We start from the raw sequence: 13,728 nt of genomic DNA on the forward strand, positions 1-13,728 counted from the left end.
AAGCAATCATGAATCAAGATTAGTGTGTGTGTTTGTTTGTTTACTTTCTTTAAGCTGGAAGTTGTTCAATTACTACCCCGTAAATCAAATGCTTGCTGTCATTATGTACCTTCTTTTAAATTAAATCAAATACTGCAGACGCTTCGTGGTAACTCCTGGTAGTTTATTTGTTGTTCTTTTTCTTTCAGAGCTTGAGGCAGAAGAATGGTGCAAACATCTTTGTATAGAATGTTTAGGAACCAGGCTTAATGATATAAGTCTTGGTGAGCCTGATCTACTTGCTGCTGGAGTACAGAGAGAACAAAATGGTAGGTGTTTAGGCCATCTGGTCTCCTCTAAACATTATTGCCTCAACTTGTAGTAATTCATTTGTGGTAACTCGGCTTGGTTCTTTTATCTCTGACAAGACCTTGGTATGATGTTCAAAGCCCAAATAATAATTTTAAAAAACCCAGTAAATTGTGTGCCTATTCGTTGCACTGCAGTATAGGATTTGTAGTATTTATGACTGACAAAAAAAGGTGATGTGGGATATCATTAGCTAAAAAAAAATTAAGAAGATTATTAGCATTATTTAAATTTGTATGCCGCCCTTCATCCAAGGATCACAGGGGAGTTCACAACATGAAAATACAACATGAGAAAATAAAATGCATAATGAAAAAGATGAAAACAAACCAATAACCTCCCCTCCCACAAACACAAATCATCTTCAGCAGCAGCCCCACATATAATGCATAGACAACAGAAGTTAAGCTATCCCCCCCCCTTTTTTTAACTTGCAAAAAGTTTTTATTATATCATTTCAAAAATAAAGTACATAAAGAAAATATAAAAAATTGTTTCCGTTTACATCACTTTACATCATATTACTTGAGCTTATTTGACAAATCGAAAAGAAATCAATACCAAATAAATTTTTAAACTAAACACAATCATATGAATAAAAACCCATATAAAATAATACTATCAAATTTTAAAGTACAACATCCTTTAATTTCCCTTCTTATACAATACATATAACCCTTCTGTGACTTCCTATCAAACCCGAAGGTATGATCCAATCATTTTTGTGAGCATGTTTCAACTCAGTCCACAATATCTTTACCTTTTCCCATATACTCTTGCTTAACTATATCTCCATCGGAATTTAACTTGTTTAGGACCGTACTCAAGATTATTCAAATGCTGGTGTGACTAGCCGATTCCTGCTATATTTTTTAATATATACTTTATATCTTATCCATTTTTCTTGAAATTTTTGTTCAGATTCTCCTCTCAAACTGTCTGTTAGTTGGGCCATTTCAACATATTCCTGAAGCTTACTTTGCCACTCAGTTGTTGTTGGGGGTTCTGTTTCTTTCCATTTTTTAGCTATCAGGGTACGTGCTGTGGCCGTTCCATAGAGAAAAATCTCTTTTAGGTTTTTTGGAATAGCTTTGTTAATAATACTCAGTAGAAAGATTTCTGGCTTTTTATAAAGGGTTTTTTAGTTTTAGTTTTATAAAGGGTTTTTAATAGTTTTTTTAACTCATCATAAACTTGACCCCAAAAGTTTTTAACCTTTCTGCATAACCACCACATATGGTATAGGTCACCATTATTTCCCCCACATCTCCAGCATGAATTAGCTATGTTCTTATACAATCCCAGTTATAAATAAGACCACGTGTATTGATGAATGGCAAAAAGAACTGTCTAAATTTCTATGGGCCGGTAAGAGACCAAGAATTAAGCATAAAATTTTAATAGATACCAGGGACCGGGGAGGCTTTGGACTCCCCGACCTAAAACTATATTATGAAGCAGCATGCTTTTCTTGGCTAAGAGAATGGTTTTTACTCCAAGATACTGAACTATTAGACTTGGAAGGGCATGACTTATGGTATGGCTGGCATGCCTATTTAAACTATGATAAATATAGAGTGCATAATAACTTTACCGGTCACATAGTGAGGAACGCGTTGTTTAAGACATGGGAAAAATATAAAAAAAATATTAGAGCCAAAGAAGTTAGGCTATCCCTGTCCATATAGGAGTGCAGCTGGGACACCAGCTGAAGTTCATAGAAGGCACCAGAGAGGCTATGTGAGCCTCAAGTGGAACAGCAAAGGATCCAGGAGTACTTCCAAGTGATGTACCCACTCTTTCAGAGGGAGTGTAGTCAACCCCCAACTCAGAAAGTCATCCAGGATACCATGGTCAATGGTATCAAAAGCTGCTGGGAGGTCAAGAGGAATTAAAAGGGGCATGTTTCCCCAGTCTCACTCCTGGCAGAAATCATCATACAGGTTAGCCAAAGCAGTTTCTGTGCCAAAACTGCGCCTCATTGAAAAGGATCTAGAAAATCAGTTACATTCAAGAGTGCCTGGGTCTTGTCCATGACTACCCACTCAAGAACCTTACCCAAGAAGGGAGCATTGGCAACTAGCTGGTAATCACTTAGATTTTCCAAATCTGGGGAAGGCTTCTTAAGGAGTGGTCTTACCACTGTTTCTGTCAAGCAGGCAGGGACCACCGTCTCTCATAGGGAGGCATATTCTGAAAAGATACCACCAAAATAGAGGACAGTCATTATATAGTGTTGAAAAGAAAACCCTTCCTGGATTAATGTGCAGGAGATACCATGTATTTCAGAAGTGCTAGCAGAATTTTCACAATAATGTTTGAGGTGTAGTCGCTGGAACTGAAGTACTGGGCCTCAACTCTGTTCTTTGCAAACTATGGAAAGTAAGTGTGTCCCAGAAGGGTTGTCCGTGAGCTATGACTATCACAGTAGCAGGCAAGCACTGATGGAGCTGCTGGTCACATAAGTGGTCTGAACTGAACTGAAAGCCAGGATTGATGCTTCAGTGCACCATTTTACTACATTGACAGTTGACTACTAATAGAAATGAACACAATTAGCATGCTTATTGTCCTGTGGTAAATAAATGGGACGAAACAAACATGATTAGGCCAGTAGACACAAGGTCTCTGTGCAAGGCACACCCATAAGGAACCAAAGAGGTATGATTAGTGGCATCATTTAAAATGTAAGGAGTGAGTGAAATTGATGTTTCAGTAATATTCTGTGATGAATCATTAGGTACATTCCCTCAGACATTGCAATTTTGATAAATATCCCCCAGCGCAGAAATTTACATTTAAATTAACAGAGCTAAATCTGTCACCCTAACTCTAGAAAGCAAATCAGACATTGTGCTTGTATGTAGCAAGAGGACATGATGTAAACTGTTCATTAATAAATTCATTAGCTATGGGGAGAAATAGCATCTCTATAATAGGAATATAAATTTGGGTGAATCAACTTCAATGTATTCACCTGTACAAGTCCTATTTAAATGGATGGTAGCTTGTACAGAAATTCCCAATGAATTACATGTCCTTTGTTGTTGTGAAACCCATAAAGAAGAGATAGTTCTTAACATTGAATTCCACCCTGTATTTTTTAGGGTTGTAAATATTCTGGCTGTAAATTGTTTTAACTGGTATTAATATTGCATTTTTATATTGTTGCCTTATGGTGAAGGGCAGGAAAGAAATCTGATAAATAACAACAGCAACAGCCACTCTGTTTAATTAATTTAATTTAGACAGGTGTTCATGCGGCACAAACCTTCACAGTTGTTGGAAAATGAAACTAATGGAGCAGTTGAAGTGTGATGAGGGCAACTTGGGAAGCAGTGGCAAATAATATAAAGCCGGGACCAAAGCTAAACCTTGAATTATGACTTTCATTGTTCTTACACAAATATTTTGGCCTCACTCTAAGATCATAGCCACAACATTTCCTTCTGTATCTCTACCAACAGTACTGTGCCCCCCCCCCCCGAGATTGTGTTTGTTTTCTTCCACTTCTGTTCATCTGCCTTCTCATTCTATTTGCACATCAAAGATCTGTAATGCAGCAGCTAATGGATGGTTAGCTGTGCTTTGTATCCAGCTTTCCATCTGGGATGATTTATGCAAAATGATATGATTAGAATCTGAAATGCTTTTGGTTTACAGTTGTTTTGCTTTATTGAGGTGAAGTGGTATACATGGGTACAGGATTTAAAGAATGAGTTTGTGTTTTTCTTTTGTTATTTAAATGATGATTGCCAAGTTTTCTGCATAATCAAAGTGCTTCATTTAGGCTTTGCATTGTTCATTCATTATGGCCTATGCCATGGTTTAGGTGGTTATCTGAACTGGGCTACAGTACCTACAGAACAGATCCATGTTTATACATTTAAAAGCATATTTGAGATACACTATTTTTGTTTTTTATTTATAAAAATATTTCTAAACTGCCATGTTAAAAGATGTCACGACGATGTGCAATAGACATCATAAAATTATAAAATATAGAACAAATGACCAACACAGAATCAAGTTAATTGTCTGAAAAAGCTTGGCAAAAAAAGAAGGTATTTTCAGCATGGGATGAAATATCAAAATTGTAGGTGTATCTGTGATTTAAATAGGAACAGTGTTCTAAAGTACAGTACTGCTGCCATTGCACTAAAGGCCTTAGTTTGTGCAGAAACTAAACACTGGGACAATCAGGGCTTCTCTAGATAATCTCAGTAAGGGACAAATGGTCCTTAGAGTAACTTGCAATTAGCTGCAATTTCTAAACCAACCTAAAGGGTAGTCCCACATAGAGAGAACTGCAATAGTCCCAAACTAGCAGATACCAAGTCATGCACCATTGTGGCCAAACTATCCCTGTCCAGGAATGAGCATAGCTGGTGTACCAGCCAAAGCTGTAAGAAATCACTCTTAGCAACTGGGGACACTTCTGCTCCAGTAATAGTGATGGCTCTAAGAGTAGTCCGAAGCTGCAGTGCTGTCAAGAACAGGCATCCTGCTAATTATCCAAACTTAGGAATGACTAACCCACAGGTTTCTGTCTTACTAGGATTGAGCTTCAGTTTCACTACATCTGACTAGATCTGCTGTTGTTTAGTCGTTTAGTCGTTTCCGACTCTTCGTGACCCCATGAACCATAGCACGCCATGGACCATAGCACACTGGTTAGCATAGATCTGCTAACCAGCCATTATTTAACTTGCCTTGCAAGTAGTATAATGTTCCAGCATGACAGGTATCAGAGGTGAAACACCAGTAATATTCAGAATGGTCCTTCCAAGAATGGTTTGAGATGGAGTTGTTATTTTCCACCCATGAGCTGTCAGATGTACTTTATTTATTTATTGTTTAGGCTGTATCTCTGATCAGTCATATTTGGCCTGTTTATCTTCATGGGTTCTGCCCAGGAAGCCAGTATTTGTTTTAACTTAGTGATTATATATCTGAATTGGTTTATAGAGAACATTCTACTCCAAAGCAATTGCTAAATAGTCCAAACCAAACAGAGGATCTATTTAGCTGTCTCCCTCTCCCTCTGTCTGTATCAGGGTGATTTCATTTTTCTAAACAAATTCTGCCTCGAACAACTTTGTTCTAAATTTGTGTCACTCCCTTTCTACAACTGGAAACACATTTGTTAGCAAGATCCAATAATGTTTTGTGTATATATGTCCATTAGCTTTGCTGAAAAACCCAGGGAATGGAACAATATTCTGTATAATCTTTTCAGTGCCTTGCATCATTTATGGATGATTATTTTCTGTTAACTTTTTAGTCACTTGGTTCTATTCTTGTAGTGTACCAATGCATAACTTTTTGTCTCAAGTCCTGAGTAATCGCTGTTGCTTCTGTTTCTTTGCCTTGCAGCTGATGTTCAATTTAATCATGAACATTTCTTCTTAATCCATGACACCTCACCTTAGACACTGACCTCCAATGCAGAGCAGACAAATGTCTCTTGCCATTTTGAGTATATCATGTTCCCTGAATGCCCTTTTCCAATAACATGCTCAAATAATTAAAGGAAGCTATGGGTTTTCCTCCTTTCTGTTGAACTTTTAGGTTTTGACTGTATTTTTTGCCCCACACCCAGAATGAAGACTTGATACACGGATTGGTTAAAGGTTATATTTATTGAAATATAACAAGGAAGACTTGTGCCAAAACAAACAGAAGTGCAAGCTGGTATAACCTGTGCTAGCAGGCAGAAAATCTCATGCTTGCTGCTAAGCGCCAAACCGTCTCAGAGCAACTCCTTCACCCAAACTGAAGGGAGGCAGAAACATATTCCCATAAAGGGAAACCATATGTGGATTGATTGACAGGTGCCAACCACCCCCTCTGCTCAACATTCAGAAGGTGGCACCTATGAGGCTGCAAGACCACCATACCAATCTGCCCCCCCAAGCCATTCAACAGTGGTGGTCCTTAGTGGAGTGCCGCCCACTCAACACTGTAAATCTGGTTACAGATGGAAGATGAAGAATCAGTAAACAAATGTGCTGAAAACTGCGAAAATCAGAAATCCCATATAAAATCAGAGTATTCTGCAGTGGAGACATAGCCTTTTCATACTTGGGATTTAGTTTTAAAGTACTTGTTGCAAGACTGACACCCATTAGTGTGATTAATGAGAAATATAGCCTCAGAGGAGAGGATGGATAGCCGTGACATTGAGTGAATCAGCTTAGGAGGTATCACTGGGACAAAAATTAAATGGACTGAGACAGAAAATAATATTGAGACTAACAAATTTACTTATAGCCATATGGGAGCTTTAGTCTTTGACATATACATAAGAATTCTTTGGCCACATAAATTTCTAAAAAAAAAACATTTCTTAGTTTTTCTCTGGTTTATTTCAGGCTTGTTTTTCTATCACCTCTCAAAAATTGCATATCATTTTGGAGTGATTTGCAGTGAATTGCAACTCCTTTGTAATCCTTAGCCCTGGTTTTGCTGTACAAGATTAGATCCTACATTGAGTTTTAAGTTTTTAAAACCTCACATTTTTAGGATAATCCTGTTAAATGCTAGGTCATATATGACTTCAGTATCCAGAGATCAAGACACAAGCTAATGCTTAGTGGTTTGCATTTGACAGCCAGAGGCAATATATGTCCCAGGATCATAGAAAAGACTAGTATTAAATGAGCTGAAATCAGTAACAGAGGTACATCTAAAGACACAAGTGTTGTCAAGTTGTTGGTGGAAGAGTCCATCTGGAAGAAAATTACAGTGGTGATTGCTGGGCAGCTATGCAGAGTTGCTGTGAAGCTGGATCACAGCACTACTAGACCAAGCCTGTAACCAAGATTGAGAAACAGAATCCACGTGGGTCTTCCAGCAATGAAGCCACTTGTTTAAACCCTACATCCTGAGCAAAATATGCCTCTGCATTCTGAAGCATTAATACCACATCACCCAAGAGCAGCAAGCTTTTCAAGCCCTAAGTGAGCTGATGCTTGTTTTTTAATCCAGTCAAATACAGTAGCAGTGCTATTATCTTTTACATTTCTGCCTTCGAATCTTGGGTTGAACAGATTTCCAAAATTGTGAATTGGATGGCAACAAAATTCTGCTGCTGGGTTCTTTCTCCCACTCTCAGCCTTTTGAGGCCTAGATCTAGGCAGCAAGAGGAAGCCCACAGCCTAAAAAGGGACTGAATCCTCCTCCCTTCAGTTGTGGCAATGACAGTGCTCACTAGAAGCAGCAATATATATTGCTGCTGCATTTGATAGCTGTAGTATTAGTGTATAACTCAGTACTTGTTTGTTCTTGGTGTATACAGTATGTAGTCTTACATAAAAGTCTTCTAGCTCAGTTTTTTGAATTTTTTTTTTGGGGGGGGGGGGAGGTCGAATACATCAACACATTGCCCTAAAATGTATTATTCTAAAAGAAAATATGAGCTAATCCAAAAATTTCCAATTTCAGGGAGGATGAGGAAGCTTTGGGGAAAAAATAGGGAAATGCTTTTTCTGATTTTTATTTTATTTTTTATTTTTGCTTCCCCTCTCCTCTCAGCCCTAGGCCTTTGCATATCCACTGCCAAAATCTCTATATTCACATATTCTTGGGCATATGCTGGTCCACATTTGCATAGAGTAAGTAATATGTCAACTGAAAATTCAAGAATACCTGATAAACATGGCTTCTGAATTTATCAAGAATACCTGATAAACATCACCTACTGTTACATCTGAAAAAGGAGCTGGCCCAGACAGTGCATCTGAGTTATGTGATGTCACAATATCTCCCAAAGTGGAAGTATTGGGAGGGAAGTGATAAAATCACAGTAGAAAGAATGTGACCTTCCAGACCCCACCTGTGAAGGTTAATTAGATGTGATGTGGAAAACCTGTAGATCAAGGTTTCGGTAGTGGTGAGGGGATAGAATAGCCAATAAGGAGTACAAGTAAGGAGACAATTTGGGTTGTGACAACAGCATAGGGGAGGGTTTAACTCTACATAGTATTCTTGATTAACCACTTTCTTCCAAAGCTTCTATTGGTATCTAATTGAAGGCATACAGGTACCTAACCAAAAAGAAAAATTAGTTCCATTGTGCAGTTTCATCTTACATGTTTTCAGATTTTCTAATGAAATACGTTGATGCTTTGTTTGGTTTTTTCTCCCTTTGGAATAAAAAAAGGTCCATCATGGTAAAGAAGCTCTTTCAAAATAGCTTGCTAATTGAAATTATTAATGCAATAAGAAGAAGCTAATGATATCATTTTATGAAGGTCACTGACAACAGACAGTGTTTAACTGTTACATTATGCCATTGAGCATCTGTTACTAATGATAAAGAGGTCTCAGCTGTGCTTCCAGATGTACTATGAGCTGTCTTCTGAGAGAGTTGCATTGATGTATTTAAATGGGTTTATTATTTACATGCTTGTCACTAGACTGAAAGGGAATTATCATCATAATGCAAGCTAGCTCACTATTTTCACCATGATTTTCCACTCCTTTTCAGAGCGCTTCAATGTTTACCTAATGCCTACACCAAATTTAGATATCTATGGAGAATGTACAATGCAGATTACTCATGAAAACATCTATCTCTGGGATATACACAATGCTAAGGTGAAGCTGGTGATGTGGCCTCTCAGTTCTCTGAGAAGATATGGGCGGGACTCAACATGGTTCACTTTTGAATCTGGAAGGTAAGAGACAATTATGGAAAGTAAGTAGATTGACTCATATTGAAGAATGTTTTATTATTGCCATGATGGGGCATGAAGCATCAGTGGGCACTTTTTAAGAGAAGTTATTCTTCTGTCTGGAATATGATTATTTTTTTAAAAAAATGAAAGAAGTTCTAATCCAAACTTTCTTTGACTTTTCACATCAAGTATACATACCTGACAACCGAGCACCAGACTTCATGCAGTTGATGAAGCAGAATTTAATCCATGTCTTGCATCTAGTAAAATGGAAGAGTGTCACAGTGTAGACCCTACTGGAGGATTTGTGGTGCCTCTTCACAATCCTGGATTTGCATGAAATCAGGGAGGGGGAAGAGAATCAAACTGAAGGCAGGTTGCGCAACTGCAGTGGCCATGGCATGGAAGCCCACCCACCCTTTACTCAAACATCTGTAATTGTTTAAAACAGCTACTCCCCCCCTTTCATTGACCTTTCCTTTTCATTGTTCTCAAACTTCCCCCTCTTCTTTTCCTCACTGCCTCTTGTGAGAGAAATAAGGGGTCCAGAGCCCTGAAAAGTCCATAGTACCCTCGCAGAATGTATCTCACTCCTTGTACCATGTGCTATATCCACCATGAAGCTCCAGATTCAGCGTTTCTATTTAGAACACATATTTCATTAGGAAGCAAATGCCCATATATTTACAACATCCGTCAGCTGAACTTCACCACCTCTAACTGAACAGCCTGAACTTGCCATTAAGATTCTGTTCGTCTTAAAGATACAATAGCATATATAATCATGGGGTATGTGTGCAAAGGGGGACTGCAGAGGAAGAGAGAGGAGGGGACATGGACATGGGAGGTGTCTGTATCCAAGGGAGAGCTGAGAAAAGGAAGAAGGAAAAGGGGAATGAAGGTGAAAATGTGGGTAAAGGTAAAGGGACCCTGCAAACGACTCTGGGGTTGCGGCACTCATCTCACTTTACAGGCCAAGGGAGCTGGTGTTTGTCCACAGACAGTATTTCTGGGTCATGTGGCCAGCATGACTAAGCCGCTTCTGGCGCAACAGAACACCGACACCAGAGCAGCGCACAGAAACGCCTTTTACCTTCCCGCCGGAATGGTACCTATTAATCTACTTGCACTTTTTGTGGTGCTTTTGAACTGCTACGTTGGCAGGAGCTGGGACTAAGCAACGGGAGCTCACCCCATCGCGGGGATTTGAACCACCGACCTTTTGATCGGCAAGCCCAAGGCTCAGTGGTTTAGACCACAGCGCCACCATGCGGGGGAAGGTGCAAAAAAAAAGAGAAAGTAGGAGGCATGGGAATGGGAGTGAAAGTAGGGGTGCGAAAAAGGGCTGCAGAATATGAGGCAATGGTGGCTTCATCACTGAGTGGAATGTGAAAAGAGTGCTTTGTAGTTGCAATGTGTGGGGAAGGAGGTTGCCATAATAAATTTATTATAAAGTTGCAATAGGACTGCTTGTTGGTTTTGCTGCAGCACAGCTACCCTCTGGGAGTTCTGACACATAAATACAGCAAAGACAGAAAACTCCATTAGTCTGTGTGCTTTCCAACTTAGCAAAGGGTAGTGTACTTACCATAATAAAATGGGATGAAGCATAAGACATTTCAGGTTGACGAATAAGCATGCTTAAGTTGTAGTTGTGGTTTTGAGCACACATTATCTACGCTGACAATGCAGCAAATGTGTGTCAGTTATCCATACTTAGGTGAAGAGAGAAGAGCCGCATGCTTGTTTTGAACCTAGAAGGTGTGATGCCAAATGGTAAAAACCCTTTTCAGGCATTTAAAACATTTGTAATAAACTTTTGAGGAATGCAGCATGTTGGTGGCAGATACATTAATTGGAATGCCTGTAGAGAACCCATGTATCTAGCTGTGGAGTATTCTTTGCAAAGGAGCTGCAAACCCTTTTGCATCTGCATACGTAGGCCCTCTACAGACATTATAATTAACATGCTTAGGTCAGGGTCAGACTCCTCAGTCCACCTTTTAAATGTCTAAAAAGAGCTTTTTCAGACCGTAACTGCTCAAGAGCAGGAATCAGTTCTGTTATTTGGTCTTCCCTCCGAGTGTGTCTAATGTTTTCATTACCAAGAAGGGAAGGGAAGGATGATAAAAACCTATGAACTTTTTCGTATCACAATTGGTGTGCCTGAAGTCAGTGTGCTTTAGCTCATAAGATTCAGCTAAAACTTTTGTGATTGATAGAATCTGGGAAACTGGACTGTTAACATGAGCCAAAAATATTAGAGCAACCAGTAGCATAAGTAAGGGTTATCATGCTCAAGTTGAGGAAGACCTACTTAATTTTTCAAAATAATAATAATAATAATAATAATATTAAAAATCTTACAACAATTTGTCATAGATTTTTATCTTTCCAATTTGTCACTTTTGTTCAGGAATTGCTCGTTCAGAAATTTATTGCTTTGTTCCGGAATTTATCACATGGTAGTTTCAAACATTCCTGGTGTCAACAGAACTCATTGGTGACCTTGGGGCAGTCACTCTCTCTCAGACTAACCTACCACACTAGGCTATGCTGAGGGTTAATTGGGGTAAGGAGAACCATGTACACAACTTTGAGCTCCATTGAGTAAAAGGTGGCATATAGAAGTAATAAATAAATAAATAAAATACATAAATAAATAAGAATTGAATTTATCACCTATCTCTAGCAATATCTAATATGTGTCATGCTCAGAACAGACCTATAAAAAGGAACGGAGATGACTTTTTGAGATTCCTGCATTGTACCTTCCATCTCTACAATTGTATCGTTCTATAAACTAGCAGCAGCTTCATGTGGCATTGCCACATAAACTGTGGGCATTTGTATACGTCGATGCAGAGTATGTAACCAGATGCTGGTGAGGAGCTTTCAGTCTTATAGCTGTCCATGGTGTTGATAAAAGGAATCTACCAAAAGATGAAAACTCTAGTGTCAGATTTAGCTTGGCCCTGTTTATTTTATTTTATTTTGTGTGTGGCTGTTGTAAGTTTCTTTCTGTGGATTGCCAACTATGGTAAATTGTATAACGTAATAGTTTTAAGTAGTGCAGACAGATAAGCAAAGATTAGAGTAACCCTTCTGATTTACCATTTAAGCAAAATGTGACATTAGCTCTAGGGATAACATTTAGGAGCAATGCACAATCCTTCTTAAGCTCCAGAATCAATGTGTAAAAAGAGGCAGAGGACACATATGTGAGCATGGGGGCTTTTTAGTCGTAAGAAGGGACCTCCTTATATGTATATAAATGTAGTAGGTTTTGTGAAACTGATGGTCGTTGGCATCCAGTATAAATGAGGGTTGAAATAATGAAATAATGTCTTGCTCAGCATTAGGCTTTGGAGAGAAAGACTGAAACATCTTTATTTGGAGGTTTGTTGAGTGTAATTTGCTTTACATTCAAGGTCTCTTTGCTATATTAAAAAACAAATGTTTCCTAGATCCGATTGAGATTGTTTATTATCATTCGTTGCCATATTGGCTTAGGTCATTTACTTGAATCACCTTGGTATAGAAAACAATGTTTGCTCATACTCTTTGCTTGCAATGTAAAATAAATTGGAATACTGTAGAGAGAAATGTAGGGGGGATTAAGCTTTGGAGCTGGGAGTTGGATTGGTAAACTTGCAATAATTTAACTGTATGGTTTTTAAGCAACAGTAAATGGAAAGAAGTAAAATGTCAAAGTCTTATTTAACAACACTGTATCAATTGTTGCTATGAATGTTTGTCAGGTAAACTCTTGAATATGGAGCTTTGGTTCAACATTTGCAGTCATGTTGACACACCTTGTTTTGATGACAAGCATGCCCAAACATTTTCTGTTCCATTTCATGACAGGCAAACTTGTTATTATTTCATTTCAGTAGTTCAGAGCTTGGTTTAGAGGTACTGCTACTGCTTTCAGGTGGTGGTAAATGTGTAATGTTATAGCTAGATAGCTAGATAGATAGATGATATAGACACACACACACACACTCAATATGGGAAAAGTTGTGCATAGTTCTTCAGTTAACATCAGTCCTAGTATTTCTCTCCCTCTGTCCCCTGCAGAATACCCCATATAATTGGCATCTGCTAGGTGGAAAAACTAGATGAATGAGCAGACAGTGATGGCTGATATCCTTAACTGTCCCTCAGGGACTTGAAGGCCTAGACTGCAAAACCAGGGTCGTAAGACTGTTAGGGCCTGCTGTGATCAGCTGCTTTGGGGATTAGGGCCATGGGCAGGTTGAATGATAAGTTTATGCATGACATAAAAGGATTGAGAGACTCTCCGTGGGCATCCATCTTCTGCCGTGTGCAGTCAGTATCTTGAGATTGCCACTCTTGAAAGTCAGACAGCTGCTGGTATCTGATAGCACAGTTGGCATAATATATAGGGACGTTTTTAAACGATTGCTATTTCCATTTACCCTAGGCAGCACATCCATGGAAGACTAATGATATATCTAGATGAGTGGTTGTATTCCTCTCTGTTATCATGTTCTGATGAAGGTTAGAAATGTTAAAAATAAATATAAATAGATAAATTGGTTTCTTTTGCTTTGTAAAGAAAAAGGAGTGGAACGGAGTATATATAATCCAGCAAAAAAGAAACTGGAGCAGATGAAAAATATAAGTAAAGGGGGGGGGGAATAATCACAACTTTTCCCCCCAAGGTAGACCAAGA

At 38.6% G+C, this 13,728-nt stretch overlaps 1 protein-coding gene across 2 annotated transcripts in view; it reads left to right on the forward strand.

Moving 5' to 3' along the window:
- The window catches only part of DOK6 (docking protein 6), a 167,880-nt gene that overhangs the window by 108,211 nt on the left and 45,941 nt on the right, over window positions 1-13,728 (forward strand). For both annotated transcript variants that reach the window (XM_035125322.2, XM_035125321.2), the window contains exons 4-5: window positions 189-308; window positions 8,840-9,029. In XM_035125322.2, coding sequence (XP_034981213.1) covers window positions 189-308; window positions 8,840-9,029 — 310 coding nt within the window. The remainder of the gene's footprint in view (window positions 1-188; window positions 309-8,839; window positions 9,030-13,728) is intronic.

The sequence above is a fragment of the Zootoca vivipara genome, chromosome 8 (assembly GCF_963506605.1).
Source record: "Zootoca vivipara chromosome 8, rZooViv1.1, whole genome shotgun sequence".
Classification (NCBI taxonomy): Eukaryota; Metazoa; Chordata; class Lepidosauria; order Squamata; family Lacertidae; genus Zootoca; species Zootoca vivipara.